Genomic DNA, 16269 nt, shown 5'->3' with positions numbered 1-16269 from the left:
ATTTAAGGGAAAATGATGGCAAATCTGTTGTAAGTGGTAGTTTTGTTTAGAAGAAACCCCCATATATCAGAGATCTCTTAAAGCGGTCCTCCACCCTAAAGTGGAGTCCCGCTGATCGGAACCCTCCCCCCCTCCGGTGTCACATTTGACACCTTTCAGGGGGGAGGGGGGTGCAGACACCTGTCTAAAGACAGGTATTTGCACCCACTTCCGGCCACACGATACGGGCGAAAGACGGGCATTCCGTCACATCCCGTCTGTCGCCCGTTGTGTGCTGGGAACACTCGGCTCCCAGCACACAGCGTGTGAGCCAATCGGTGGGCGCAGCGCGACTCGCGCATGCGCCGTAGGGAACCGGGCAGTGAAGCCGCAGCGCTTCACTTCCTGGTTCCCTCAGCGTGGATGGCGGGGGAGCAGCAGAGTGACGAGCGATCGCTCGTGCTCTGCTGCGATCGGCGCTGGACTCCAGGACAGGTAAGTGTCCTAATATTAAAAGTCAGCAGCTGCAGTATTTGTAGCTACTTTTAATATTTTGTTCCCATGGCACATCCGCTTTAATACCACAGCGTTCCCCCCCCCCCAAAAAAAATTGCCATGACAGGTAAAGTGTTCGGCTTTGGCGTGAAGAAAATGTGGCAACCCTATTCCACAGTGATTTTCCACTTCCACAAATTCCTCCATGTATGGAATAAGTATCCTTACACTATATTACCAAAAGTATTGGGACGCCTGCCTTTACACGCACATAAACTTTAGTGGCATCCCAGGCTCAATATTGAACCCTCCGGACTAAGACTGGGATGCCATTAAAGTTCATGTGCGTGTAAAGGCAGGCGTCCCAATACTTTTGGTAATATAGTGTAGATGCGTACGTCTATAGGAGGTTGGACCCAGCACCAGGAGCTCTTGGGGCACCAAGATCCTCTAGATTGTGTACACTGCGCCCGTATGGACGAGCCCTTGACTACCTTCCAACGTTTCTGGCTGAAGTGAGAATGGCGCACTCCCCAAAGCCGTCCCATTTAGATCACTGTGACATCACGCCATTGGGGGGGGGGGGACTACAAGAACCCCGAAGAGACAGCCGGCTCCTGGTGACATCAGCAGAGATGATGGCGGCGTGCCACATGCCATTCTGCGAGCGATTACAGCAAGACGACGCTGGTTTTGTTATTTTATTAGAATTTATTTAAGCATATCATATATAAAAAAAATAATTATGGGGTGAACTCTTTAAAAGAAGTAAGTTGACAGATTGTATGACATAAGGATACAATGACGTCAGCTGTGATGACGGAGGAGACCAGTGACCTCCCCCCTCTGATCCAGCACAGCGGCGCCGCTGATCGCCACATCCATGTTGCTAAGTGGGAGTAAAATCTCTCATTCCTCTGTCTCCGTTGCTATGGCACATCTCCAAGGCGGTGCTGCCATCCCCCCGTCAAGGGTTAAAGAGCCGCGCCTGCGCACTCAGCTCGCAACTGCTGAGACAGCAGCCTGTCGCGCGCCAGTTCAAAAGGCACCGGGGAGTGATGGAGAGCGGACCGCCAACCTAGACCATGGCGACCTACTACTTCTTATCACCGGGACACGGGGACTGAGGAGGATGGAGGACACTGGAGGGACAAGTACGGGACACACACGGGATACACAGGCCTCCCACTGCACTTCCACAGGGTAAGCCGAGCTTTCATGTCTCCCCTCAGCATGGTCCAGAAATTCTTCCCATAGACATCATCTCTCCCCTCAGCATGGTCCAGACAGATATACAGGAAATCTCCCATAGACATCATCTCTCCCCTCAGAGCTTACTACATCACCATTGCTTTCATATAGATATATCAGTCATTATATAATAGAGGATGGAAGGATCAGAGTCATATCACTTCCATGGAATTGGGGGATTAAAAAGTGACATGTCCAAGGTCATGATTCCAGGTGTCCGTCCCAAACTGCCCGGGTGTGACACTTTACAGCAGCCTTCTCATCCCGGACTATGTGTATTCCTAGGAAACCTAGAGCAGCGTCTCCAAGGTTCCATGGATTCCTAGTGATCCTCCAGGGCAGCCCTTCCAGGATTCAGTGGATTCCTGGGATCCTCCAGAGCAGCCTCTCCAGGGTTCCATGGATTCCTAGTGATCCATCAGAGCAGCCCTTCCAGGATTCAGTGGATTCCTGGGATCCCACAGAGCAGCCCTTCCAGGATTCAGTGGATTCCTGGGATCCCACAGAGCAGCCCTTCCAGGATTCAGTGGATTCCTAGTGATCCATCAGAGCAGCCCTTCCAGGATTCAGTGGATTCCTGGGATCCTCCAGAGCAGCCCTTCCAGGATTCAGTGGATTCCTGGGATCCTCCAGAGCAGCCCTTCCAGGATTCAGTGGATTCCTGGGATCCTCCAGAGCAGCCCTTCCAGGATTCAGTGGATTCCTAGTGATCCATCAGAGCAGTCTTTCTCATCCAGGGTTACTTGAATTCCCAGGGATCCTCCAGAGCAGTCTCTTATCCAGGGTTCTGCAGAGTCCCAGGGATCCTCCAGAGTTGCCTTTCTCATCCAGGGTTCCTTGGATTCATCAGAATTCCTAGGGATTCTGCAAAGCAGCCATTCTCGGCTAGGTTTCCACAAACTCTTAAAGGGGAGTTCCACCCACAATTTCACTTTTTAAATATAAATACCCCTGTAATACACAAGCTTAATGTATTCTAGTAAAGTTAGTCTGTAAACTAAGGTCCGTTTTGTTAGGTTGTTACAGCATTTAAATAGTTTATAATCTAGAAATAGACCGTGGCCATCTTAAGTGTGGGCATCATGAAGCCAGACTGTATGACTTCCTGGATTTCAGCTTTGCATATCTCGCACATGCTCAGTGCACAAGCAATGTAATAGGTTTCAGTCAGGTTTGCAAGGACTACTGGGAAACATGATGCCTATCCCAGAAACCCTTGCAAATAGCCTAGGCAAATAAGGAGGAGGAAGTAATGAAGGACTACAAAATAAGGGTATTTACAAGCAACAAATTAAATAAAAATTGTCCATTCTGAACACTATGAGATTAGAGCATGCAGCACAGACAAGCATAAAAAAATGGGTGGAACTCCACTTTAAGGTGCCTCCAGAACATCCTTTCCCAATCTGGTTTCAATGGATACATAAAGTTCCATCAGACCAGCCTTTTCAGAGTTCCATGGGTTCCTAGGATTCCTCCAGAGCCGCCTTTCCTCATCTGGGGTTCCTTCAGAGGTCGCTAAGGGTTTCTTGAGCAATGAACAATTTTTGCTTCTCAGCTAAGTAGCTACAAACCACTAAAAACAGTTATCTGTAAGGGGCGGATTATTCCGAATAACCACAAAAGTAAGGCGCTTTCTGCTCTCTGACCAACACGCTAATCTATTGTGAGCTGCAGATAGTAATTATTAGCCGGGGCTCCCTGGGATCCTCCATGTTAAAAGGGTTGAAGGAGGCTGCTCCAGAGGCTGCTAGGGGTTCCTTGAGCGTTTTCTGCCTTTCAGATAAGTGACTATAAAAAACAATGATCCGTTTTAGCTCTCTATAAGGGAGGATTCATCCCACTGACACAAATGTAAAGAGCATTCTTCTCACTGAGCATCACGTTAATTAGGGTAGTCCCGATACCGATTCCGAATATTTGCGGGAGTACTTGTACTCCCGCAAATACCCCCGATGCCAGATCCGATGCCGCCGCCGTTACGCCGCATCCCCGCTGCTGCCGCCGACTGGTTAATACGCGCGGGGAACATCACAGCTTTCATTTGAATAGCTGTAATGATTCGCGCCGCGCTGCGTATAGACACTCCCCCTTGCTCGGGATTGGACAGTTCACCCGAGCAAGTCCAATGTAATGATTTGCGGCGCAAATCATTACAGCTATTCAAATTTAAAGCTGTGATGTTCCCCGCGCGTATTAGCCAGTCAGCGGCAGCAGGGATGCAGGTAAGGGGGACATGGCTGGATATGGGGGGGAGACATGGCTGGATATGGGGGGGGAGACATGGCTGGATATGGGGGGGGAGACATGGCTGGATATGGGGGGAGACATGGCTGCATATGGGGGACATGGCTGCATATGGAAGACATGGCTGGATATGGGGGGGGAGACATGGCTGGATATGGGGGGGGAGACATGGCTGGATATGGGGGGGGAGACATGGCTGGATATGGGGGGGGGGAGACATGGCTGGATATGGGGGGTGACATGGCTGGATATGGGGGGTGACATGGCTAGATATGGGGGAGACATGACTGGATATGGGGGGGGGACAAGGCTGCATATGGGGGGGACATGGCTGGATATGGGGGGGGCATGGCTGGATTTGTGGGGGGACATGGCTGCATTTGTGGGGGGACATGGCTGCATCTGTGGGGGGACATGGCTGCATTTGTGGGGGGACATGGCTGCATTTGTGGGGGGACATGGCTGCATCTGTGGGGGGACATGGCTGCATCTGTGGGGGGACATGGCTGCATCTGTGGGGGGACATGGCTGCATCTGTGGGGGGACATGGCTGCATTTGTGGGGGACATGGCTGCATCTGTGGGGGGACATGGCTGCATTTGTGGGGGGACATGGCTGCATCTGTGGGGGGACATGGCTGCATCTGTGGGGGGACATGGCTGCATTTGTGGGGGGACATGGCTGCATTTGTGGGGGGACATGGCTGCATTTGTGGGGGGACATGGCTGCATTTGTGGGGGGACATGGCTGCATTTGTGGGGGGACATGGCTGCATTTGTGGGGGGACATGGCTGCATCTGTGGGGGGACATGGCTGCATTTGTGGGGGACATGGCTGCATCTGTGGGGGGACATGGCTGCATCTGTGGGGGGACATGGCTGCATCTGTGGGGGGACATGGCTGCATCTGTGGGGGGACATGGCTGCATTTGTGGGGGGACATGGCTGCATTTGTGGGGGGACATGGCTGCATTTGTGGGGGGACATGGCTGCATTTGTGGGGGGACATGGCTGCATTTGTGGGGGGACATGGCTGCATTTGTGGGGGGACATGGCTGCATTTGGGGACACATTTAAAAAAAAGTATCGGTATTCGGTATCGGCGAGTCCTTGGAAAAAAAGTATCGGTACTTGTACTCGGTCCTAAAAAAGTGGTATCGGGACAACCCTAACGTTAATGGATTGTGAGCTGTAGATACAGTAATTATGAGCAGAGGTTCATTCAGACCAGACAGTTATTTCAAGGGTTCCTCCATGTTAACACGGCTGCTTTAAAGTGTAACTCCACTTTTGTGAGTACTATGATATGCAAGGTAGTAGGGCAGTAAAATACTGAGGTTTTATAACTTACCGTATTTTCCGGCGTATAAGGCGACTGGGCGTACAAGACGACCCCCTAATTTTCCAGCTAAAGGTTTGGTTTTGGGATATACTCGCCGTAGAAGACGACCCCCTTCCGACTAGTCTGTCTAGAAGCTTCGGTAACATACCGAAAGACCAATAATACGTTTGTGAAGCAATGCTGCGGTGGTAAATGCCTCATATGCCCGGCAAAATCCACTCTAGGGGGAGAACCAATGTGTGCAGAGCCAGATGGAGGGTCAGGCGCTTCATACCAAAGCTCCGGTGGTGGATGGCGAGATGGCCGTGGAAGGAAGAGGAGCCGAGGGGTAGCCGGAACAGGCTTTATTCAGCGCATTCGGTAACATCCCGGTACTGTATACAGTATACCGCTCTGAGCCAATCACGGCGAGCGATGTATTCTATTAACGAATACAAAGCCTGCTCGGATTGGCTTGGAGAGTCAGAGAGGCGTGGGCTGATGATGTTACAACCTCTGCCCATCTGAGCAGGCTTTGTATTCATTAAAGTGGATGTAAACCCGACATTTTTATTTTATTTTTTTGCTGTCACAATGTAGAGTATAAGATTTCCTATCATCTGTGCCCAGTCTTGCCACACAGAGTTAATCCTGCGCTGAGCAATCCTCTTTTATTGTTCAGTGAAATAAAACGGACTTACAGAAAAAAACCTTAGTCCGTTCTTCCCCCCTTGCTTTGAGTGACAGGTTATTTACATTTCTCATGCACTAGCCTGGAGACAGGCATTATTTTTTAATTCCCACCCCCACTCCTTTTCTGAAGTCATGTGGTTACTTTTCTGGATGTTAGTGATCATAGCAAAATTGAGTGTAAGGAATAAACAGGAAAAAATGCATGTTGACAAGGGAAGTGTAGAGGAGGGCGGGGAGTCTACTGACATCGCGCCTCCACCCACTGAGCTCCAGACAACAGATCCACCCACAGAATCTGCAGTTTTTCAGGTCTCATAACAGACAGAGGGGAGACATTTGATCATAGATCAGCACTATGGCAGTAGTTTAGAAAGGATGAGAGTGGGTTTACATCCACTTTAAAGGGGTTGTAAACCTTCGTGTTTTTTCACCTTAAAGAGGAGTTCCACCCAAATTTGGAACTTCCTCTTAACCCACTCCTCGCCCCCTTACATGCCACATTTGGCATGTAATTTTTTTGGGGGGGGAGTGGGGGCTTCAGCACGAGTGGGACTTCCTGTCCCACTTCCTCCTTCCTGTAGGCGACTAAGCTTAATCGCCTTCAGGAAGGGGCTGCTGTAGGCAATCGCCTAGGACACGTCACAGGTCCTAGGCGATCTCCTGGCCAATTACACGGCGCGGCGCCGGGCCGCTCGCGCATGCGCAGTGGGTGCCCGGCCGTGAGGCCGAAAGCTGTCACGGCCGGGTGCCCACACTGAGAATGAAGACGCCAGCCGGGGAGGGGAGCGGAGCCCCGGCCGGCGCGTCGCTGGAGCGCTGGAGCAGGTAAGTGTCTGTTTATTAAAAGCCAGCAGCTACACTTTTTGTTGCTGCTGACTTTTAATAAACATACAAATGGCTGGAACTCCCCTTTAATGTATTCTGTGCATTAAGGTGAAAAAACACCTTGCACTCTGCGCCCCCCCCCCCCCGGAGCCCGCGTTTTTCTTACATGAGCCCCGAACTTCAGTGAGCGCAATCCCGCGTCGCTATAGCCACCAACTGTATCACAGGAGCGCGCTCACAAGCTAACCCCCTTGGGAGAGAGCTTACCATGAAGGGGGTTAGCTCATGCAGGGAGGAGCCGAGACAGCCGCCGAGGGACCCCAGAAGACGAGGTTCGGGGCCACTCTGTGCAAAACGAGCTGCACTGTGGAGGCAAGTATAACATGTTTGTTATTTAAAAAAAAAAAAAGCTTTACAACCACTTTTAGACCCCTTTCACACTGAAGCGTTTTTACAGCGTTTTGGCGTTAAAAATAGTGCTATTAAAACGCTCTCCATGCATCTCAATGGACCCTTTCACACTGAGTCCTGCAAGCAGCATCTTTGGAGCAGCTTTTGGGCGCTGAAAAAAACGCTCCAGAAACGCCCCTCTCCATTGAAATGAATTGAAAGCGCTGTAAAAACGCCTTGCCCTTTCACACTGAGGCGCTGCAAAAACACCCTAAAACGGTCTTAGCGGTGCTTTACCAGCGCATTGGGATTGCAGATGAGGCTTCACTCGAAAAACGCTAGAATAACGCCCCAGTGTGAAAGGGGCCTAAAGGAGAAGTAGGGTAATACCTTTTTTGGCTTTACTCTGAGACCCCTTTCACACTGAGGAGTTTTCAGGCGGTACATCGCTAAAAATAGCGCTGCTGCTGTATACCTGAAAAACTCCTGCACTGCATACTCAATGTGAAAGCCTGAGGGCTTTCACACTGAGGCGATGCGCTGGCGGGAGACAAAAAAATCTTGTGTCAGCAGCATCTTTGGAGCGGTGAGAGGAGCGGCGTGTATACTGCTTCTTCCCATAAGGCTGGGTTCACACTACTACACTACTTTCATCCTACTTTGCTCTGTGTTCAATGTTTCCCTATGAGAGCGTCTTGTAGCGTCCTACACAAGTCGGTCCGACTTTGAAAATGCTCCCTGTACTACTTTTGGTCCTACATTGATCCTACTTCAGGCCCATTGAATATCATTGAAGTCGGACCAAAGTAGTATCCTGTTCATGAAAGTAGGATGGATGTAGGACCAATGGAGCAGAGCAAAGTAGGATGAAAGTAGTGTAGTAGTGTGAACCCAGCCTTAGAGCTGGTCCAGGCTTTGAAAAGATCTGAACCATATGGTCAGGATCAGCCCAAAAGCCTGAACCGGCACCTGACTTGGCCTCTCAATGCGCTGATGAGAGACTGAGCCAGTCACTCCCACACCAATGCTCCAGTGAGCGCAGGAGAGGAGGGGCAGAGCAGAGAGCCGGAGACTGACAGTCACGGCTCTCTGCTCACTGAATGCTGAGAACTGAGCGACCAGTGGTCTTTGATCGCTCAGTTTTCAGCCTTAGTATAGGCAGGGTACAGATGCGGCATTAGACCGATGCTGCATCCTCCTTGGTGAGTATAATGTGTTTTTTGTTTTGTTTTTTAATAACACAATACTTAAATAATCTCTTAAAGCGGAGTTTCAGTCTGATTTTTTTTTATAAAAAGTCAACAGCTACAAATACTGTAGCTGCTGACTTTGAATATAGGGACACTTACCTGTCCAGTGATCAAGCACGATTTGTCACTCGGCTTTGGGTGCACGGACTGGGATTGTAAGTAAGGGAAACCGGCATTGAAACCTTTAGGCTTCACAGTCAATTTCCTACTGCCCGAGTCATGCTGCGCTTTCTAAATAGTACCGCCATCTTCTGGGACATGTGCATGTCCCAGAAGGCAGCAGGGGGAACGAGAAGGGGCCGGAAATGTCGTAGCTCAGCGATCTTACCCGGAAGTGGGAGTGGGTACCTGTCAAAACCAGGTACTTGCTCCCCCTTCCCAAAAAGTGGTGATCAAATACCACCAAAAGAAATCTCTATTTGTGGGGAAAAAATGATAAAAATATAATTTGGGTAAAGTGTTCTATGATCGCGCAATTGTCATTCAAAATGCGTCAGCGCTGAAAGCTGAAAATTGGTCTGGGCAGGAAGGGGGTTTAAGTGCCCCTTTCCCTTTTGTATTCCTCATCAAAACAAGAAATAAAAAATCGACAAGGAGGGTGGGAATAAAAATAAAAAAACGTTCCAAAAACGCCCCTCTCCATTGAAATGAATTGAAAGCGCTGTAAAAACGCCTTGCCCTTTCACACTGAGGCACTGCAAAAACGTCCTAAAATGTTAGGGTCTTAGTGGTGCTTTACCAGCACATTGGGATTGCAGATGAGGCTTCGCTCGAATAACGCCCCAGTGTGAAAGGGGCCTTAAAGGGTCACTAAAGGAAAACATTTTTTTGCTGAAATGACTGTTTATTGGGTATAGAGACATAAAAGTTAACTGATTCCTTTTAAAAATGATTAAAAATTGAATTTAATCTATCATATAATGTGCCTGTAGTTTCACTTTCGGCTTTAAAGGACATACATGAAGTTCCGGGTGAGAGGTGAGTCTGGAAGACTCACAGAACAAAAACAAACAAATCCAGGGCAGTGTTTTGTTTTTAAAATGAATCTGATTGGTTCTGAGGAGTATTAGACACACAGTAATGACAGCTTAGACCGCCGTGAGAAAGCTCCCAGTATGATGGTTATAAGGAAAGAGGCAACCAGGAAGTGTGGAGATCACAGCAGAATTACAGCAACTTCAAAGCAAAAACGAACAATGAGGACATGAAACCAGGACTGCAGGAAGGTAAAGGAAGCTATTTAGCTAAAAAAAAAAATTCCTTTAGTGACCCTTTAAAGAAGAACTCCCATTTCTTTTTTTTCTTTTTGTTTGCCTTTCTGTTTGCCAATGCTCATGTGTAACAGCCAATCCCTAGGCTTCGGCAATATCACATGACCAGGGAAGTGGCGTCACTGCATCCCACACCTGTCGCATAGGGATTTTAGTGGCAGGTGCTATGTCGGCTCGCTGACAAGGTAAGTATTGGCAGATTGGGTTTGGCCATTTACAAAGCCAATGTCACTTTACCCTGAATGGGCAAGGTGACAGTGGGGTTGATTTACTAGAACTGGTAGAGCCGTGCATGGTAGCCAATCAGCTTCCAGGTTCTTATGTCAAGTTTAATTGAACAAGCTGAAGTTAGAAGCTGATTGGCTACCATGCACAGCTGCACCAGATTTTGTACTCTCCAGTTTTAGTAAATCAGCCCCGGTGTCTAGCCTGATTCTTCTTCTATGTAAACACTGCTCATAAACAAAGGGCTGCAGTCTGCTGATTTGTGGGAATACAGCTGCACGATTAATCGTTGAGAATCAAAATCGCAATCTTTTTCCCTTATTGATTTTCAAAACGGCCCGTCGCAATCTTTCCAACAAGTGCAGAGAGTTCTCACAGCTGGAAAAACTAAATCCAGGCAGCCTGCCAAGTTTTATCACAACACTGCGGATAAGTAGAAACAAAGTATCTTTTTGTTCTTTTATCGAAGGAAAGAACTCCAGTGTGTAGATGAAGGAAGTTTAACCATTTAAAGACCAAACCTTTGCTTACAAGTAAAAATTATTATTTTCTGCTAGAAAATTACTTGAACACCCAAACATTGATGATTTTCCTCTAGTCCCTAGAGAATAAAATTGTGGTTGTTGCAATATTTTATGTCACATATAGCGCAACGGTTTTTCAAACTCATTTTTTTTTTAAAATACACTTTAACCACTTAAGCCCCGGACCAATATGCTGCCTAAAGACCCAAGGGGTTTTTACAGTTCGGGACTGCGTTGCTTTAACAGACAATTGCGCGGTCGTGCGATGTGGCTCCCAAACAAAATTGGCGTCCTTTTTTCCCCACAAATAGAGCTTTCTTTTGGTGGTATTTGATCACCTCTGCGGTTTTTATTTTTTGCGCTTTAAACAAAAATAGAGCGACAATTTTGAAAAAAATTCAATATTTTTTACTTTTTGCTATAATAAATATCCCCCAAAAACATATCTAAAAAAAATTTTTTCCCTCAGTTTTTATGCCGATACGTATTCTTCTACCTATTTTGGTAAAAAAAAATCGCAATAATTGTTTATCGGTTGGTTTGCGCAAAATTTATAGCGTTTACAAAATAGGGGATAGTTTTATTGCATTTTTATTTTTTTTACTACTAATGGCGGCGATCAGCGATTTTTTTTTAATTTTTTTTTATTTATTTTTTTCGTGACTGCGACATTATGGCGGACACTTCGGACACTTTTGACACATTTTCACAGCAAAAAAATGCATTTGCAGTTGCAGTTTGGGAGTTAAACACAGGGGGCGCTGTAACATTTAGTGTTCACTTGGTGTGTGTTTACTACTGTAGGGGGGTGTGGCTGTAGGAATGACGTCATCGATCGAGTCTCCCCTATAAAAGGGATCACTCGATCGATGCGCCGCCATACTGAAGCACGGGGAAGCCGTGTTTACACACAGCTCTCCCCGTTCTTCAGCTCCGGGGAGCGATCGCGACGGAGCGGCTATAAACGAATAGCCGCGCCGTCGTCCCGGATCGCTCCCCGAGGCTTACCGACAGCCGCATGTAGCGGGGGGGTCCCGATCGGACCCCCCACCCACGTCAAGCAGAGCACGTACAGGTACGTTGATGTGCCTGTCCGTGCCATTCTGCTGACGTATATCTACATGAGGAGGTCGGCAAGTGGTTAACCACCCCGGAAAAATGTATCCCCTTCCTGACCAGAGCACTTTTTGCGATTCGTCACTGCGTCGATTTAACTGACAATTGCGCGGTTGTGCTGCATTACACCCAAACAAAATTGCCGTTCTTTTTTTTCCCCTCAAATAGAGGTTTCTTTTGGTGGTATTTGATCACCTCTGCGGTTTTTATTTTTTGCGCTATAAACAAAAAAAGAGTGACAATTTTGAAAAAAAATAATATATATATATTTTTTTATTTTTGCTATAATAAATATCCCCCCAAAAATATATATAATTTTTTTTTTCCACAGTTTAGGCCAATATGTATTCTTCTACAGTAAAACCTTGATTTGAGAGCGTTTTGCAAGACAAGCAAAATGTTTTAATACATTTTGCCTTGATATACAAGCGATGTCTTGATATAAAAGTAACTTCATGTCACAACTGAGTGTAAAAGAGAAGCGAGGAGCCTCTTAGTGTAGCAATATTGTTACATTTAATGAAGGTACAACATTTAGCAACTTATTACTACACTTAGAGGCGCCTCTCTTCTCTTTTATACCCTGTAAAAAAAAAAAATGCTTCGATAGAAGTGCTTTGGATTACAAGTGTGTTTCTGGGACAAATTATGCTCACAAACCAAGGTTTTTCTGTAGATATTTGTGGTTAATGATAATCAGAATAATCGTATATTGATCGGTTTGCGCAAAAGTTATAGCGTCTACAAAATAGGGCATAGTTTTATGGCATTTTCTTTTTTATATATATATCATGACTGTGACATTATGGTGGACACATCGGACACTTTTGACGCTATTCTGGGACCATTGTCATTTATACAGCGATCAGTGCTATAAAAATGCACTGATTTCAGTGTAAATGACACTGCAGGGAAGGGCTTAACCACTATGGGGCGAGGAAGGGGTTAAGTGTGTCCTAGGAAATGATTCTGTGTGGCGGCTGGGCTACCAGTGACATAAATTGATCACTGTTTCCAATCACAGGGAGCACTAGATCAGTGTCCAGTCACAAGGCAGAACAGGGAAATGCCTTGTTTACACAGGCACCCCCCTGTTCTGCAGCTCCGTGACATGATCGAGGGCATCCGGTAGAAATCGAGTCCGTGGGACCCACGGTCTCGTTCACGGCGGGGCGCGCCCACAGTCACGAGATTTAAAGGGGACGTACAGGTACATCCATATGCGCAGCCGTGCCATTCTGCCGACGTAAATAGTCATGCAGTGGTCGGCAAGCGGTTAATCAATAAAAAAAATAAAAATAAACAGTAAAGTTAGCCCAATTTTTTTTATTTCTTTTTTTTTTGTATAATGTGAAAGAAGATGTTACACCGTGAAAATCGTGATCTTTATTTTAAGAAAAAAAATCGTGATTCTCATTTTAGCCAGAATTGTGCAGCTATATAGAGATATAAAAAAAAATATATATATATATATATATATATATATATATATATATATATATATATATAATTTAATTTTGCATGTCTAACTTCTCACAACTTTCACGCCTTGTAACGTATTGAAACAAGCAAGTCACATGCGTAGTTGTGTTTGATATCCTGGCGCTCCTCCTCAGTGTGATACTTACACAGCTCACAGTCCTTCTTCTATTATATTTCAGGTTCCACCAATGGCTCAGGGATTTGTCTGGTGTCTGCAACTGTCATAGAATTTGAAGGTTTGCAGGTCAGCCTGTAAATGAATGTCCAGTTTGATGTTTAAGTCGGGATTATCAGTCTTCCTGCACAAAATGAAGAAGCAGAATATAAGGACTCTCTCTCTGATTCTATGCATGTTCTCCTATCTCTTGGTGGGAGCTGCCGTCTTTGATGCCCTCGAATCCGAGACTGAAAGCTCTAGAAAACGGATCCTGGAGGAAAAAAGAACTGACCTGAAAAAGAAATATCATTTTTCTGACGAGGACTATCGAGAGATTGAGCGCGTAGTTCTGCAGTCCGAGCCGCACCGTGCAGGCAAGCAGTGGAAATTCGCTGGCTCCTTTTATTTTGCTATTACAGTAATCACTACTATAGGTAAGAGTTTGCCTCCTTTTATTCATTCCAGAGCACAACCTATATTCTCATTCTTCACAGATTGCATTATGTCCTGAAAAGAAACATTTTACTTTTCATATTGATTGCATGCTGTTCAGCCTTTGAAAGCTTTTACCTTTTTATATATATAAAAAAAAAAAAAAAAACCTTTAAAATAAAATCTAAGCCTTAAAGAGGTGTTCCAGCGAACCTCACGAAAAAATTGAAAGTCAGCAGCTACAGTATTTGTAATATTCGAACACTTACCTGTCCAGGGTTCCTGCGATGTTGGCACCCCAGCCAATTTTCGGATCGGCTGTCAGGTGCTGCTGACGCCTTTGCCGACCGCAAAGCCTTGCGGCTTCACCGCCGGGTCTCTTCAGCGCATGTGTGAAGCACGCTGCACTTTCTAATTGGCCAGCATCAGAGGAAGGAGGAGGGGGCTGAACTTCCGCGGCACCATCTCCGGAAGCAGGGAATGGGTACCTGTCCCTCCCTCCCCCCAGTAAGGTGCCAAATGTGGCATCAGAGGGAGGAAGGAGATGGATAAGCGGAAACTCCACTTTTGAGTGGAACTCCGCTTTAAGTTGTTGCCATTGTTATAAACATTTAAACTAGTTTGCCTTCGTATTTTTATTTTTTTTTTTATTAGTTGTTAAAAAAATAATCTATTAAACTGTTAGTAAACCCACAACAGTAAAATCAGTCTGTATGTGCAGTAAAGCATGCTTGTTATTCTCACTGTGGAACCTAAGCGGTTAATCCTCTGCAAAAAGGCTGTTTTAACTGTCTTCTCTGGCCCTCCCCTTCTTCCGCTGTCCCCAATCCATCTCCTGATAGAACAGAGCCTTGGGAGGGTGCATGTGATCAGCACAGGGCCAATCAGCACTGCCCAGACAGGGGGTCAGGGGTCCTGCAGCCTCATAGGACATATATAATTAAAAAAAGTGCAGCGCTACAATACCAACTCAAATATAGGAAATTAGGTGAAAAAAAGTGAATAGAAAATGAATAAGAACCTGGAAAGGTATATAAATCTTTGAAAACGGGGGGGTTTGGGCAAAGGCAGCAGCAGCACCCGACCTTCGGCTAAACCCGTAGAAGTCCGCTAGTGACGAAACGTATGTAGGGTGCCGGTGACGTCATCACGTTCCGTCTATCGAGACTGTGGTGTTACGAGCGCACAGGAAGCAAGGAGAGACAATTTGGGACGCCGTTGCTCCCACAGCATTAACGCAGCATTTAGCTTCATTTCTGTAAGTGCCTCTATTATTCATTAAATGGCTTTTTAATTGAACATACTGCACCATGAAGGTTTCTAGCTTTCTATTCTGAGTTAAACTTGGAACATTGGCGGTTGGAGAAGTCCAGCCTGAGCTTGTTCGTTTTGCACTCCTGTGACCCGTTTTCAGCAGAGAGCAGACTGAAGTCCGCTCTTTGCTGACATCACAGAAATCAGTCCAGGTACTGCATCATCTAGACAATAAAGTCTGGATCCTCCAGGTGCCTGGACTGATGCCAGTCTCGCCTAGGTAAGTCTAAAAAAAAAAAACCTTTACTTCTCTTTTAACCAGATACTGCTGATGAGAAAAGGTATTTCTTCCTCAGTTTAGGTTGATTCTTCTACATATTTTTGGTAAAAAATAAATCGCAATAAGCATGTATTGATTGGTTTGCGGAAAAGTTATAGCATCTACAAAATCGGGGATAGATTTATGTTTTTTTTTGTTTTTTTTTACTAGTAATGGTGGTGGTCAGCAATTTTTTGCGGGACTGCGACATTGCGGCAGACAAATCGGACACTTTTGACACTTTTTTGGGACCAGTGACATCTATCCAGCGATCAGTGCTATAAATAGCCGCAGGTTACTGTATAAATGACACTGGCAGGGAAGGGGTTAACACTAGGGGCAATTAAGGGGTTAAATGTGTGTCCTAGGGAGTGTTTCTAACTGTGGGGGGTGGGACTGCCTGGAGGAGAAGACCGATCGCTGTTCATAATCGGTATGAACAGCAGATCTGTCACCTCTCTCTTGTCAGAATGCAGATCTGTCTGTTTACATTGACAGATCTCCGTTCTGTCTCTCTTAGGAGTAATCGCGGGTGCCCGACTGACCTTGTGGACACCGGGCACGCGCATCGGCTCCGTCGTCGTCGCACTGCGCCCCCCCAGTGGTCTTAAAGCGACCGACGTACAGCTGCGCAGATTCGCCCAGGGAAGCCAACATGACGCCAAACTGCGGTGGCTGGACCTTAACTGGTTAAACACACTTCTCCATTACTTCTGCCTTACTTCCTGGTCAGACTTTAAAGTGGAGTTCCACCCAAAAATGGAACTTCCACTTTTTGGATTACCCCCCCCCCCTCCTCTCCAGTGTCACATTTGGCACCTTTCAGGGGGGAGGGGGAGCAGATATTTTCTCCCACTTCCTGACATAGGTCACCGATCACTGCAGTGATCTATGTCCTGTCCGGCGCCTACACTGTCCTCCCCCGCTGTCTTCTGGGAAACGCACAGTCCCAGAAGATATTGGGGACCAGTGAGGACGTGCAGGAAACCGGGAAGTGAAGCCGCAAGGCATAATTTCCTGATCCCCCTCACGGAGGATG

The 16269-nt window shown here is 46.6% G+C and overlaps 1 protein-coding gene across 1 annotated transcript in view; it reads left to right on the top strand.

Annotated features, from left to right (window-relative positions):
* The first annotated feature begins 1455 nt into the window (after nt 1-1455).
* Nucleotides 1456-16269, top strand: part of LOC120918510 (potassium channel subfamily K member 9-like) — an 82290-nt gene continuing 67476 nt past the window's right edge. The window contains exons 1-2 of the mRNA XM_040330123.1: nt 1456-1677; nt 13248-13659. Of these exons, the coding sequence (XP_040186057.1) occupies nt 13329-13659 (331 nt within the window). The 5' untranslated portion in view covers nt 1456-1677; nt 13248-13328. The remainder of the gene's footprint in view (nt 1678-13247; nt 13660-16269) is intronic.

The sequence above is a fragment of the Rana temporaria genome, chromosome 12 (genome assembly GCF_905171775.1).
Source record: "Rana temporaria chromosome 12, aRanTem1.1, whole genome shotgun sequence".
In the NCBI taxonomy this organism is placed as follows: Eukaryota; Metazoa; Chordata; class Amphibia; order Anura; family Ranidae; genus Rana; species Rana temporaria.
Note: the sequence above shows the minus strand (reverse complement) of the source record. Positions and strands in the feature narration are given on the sequence as shown.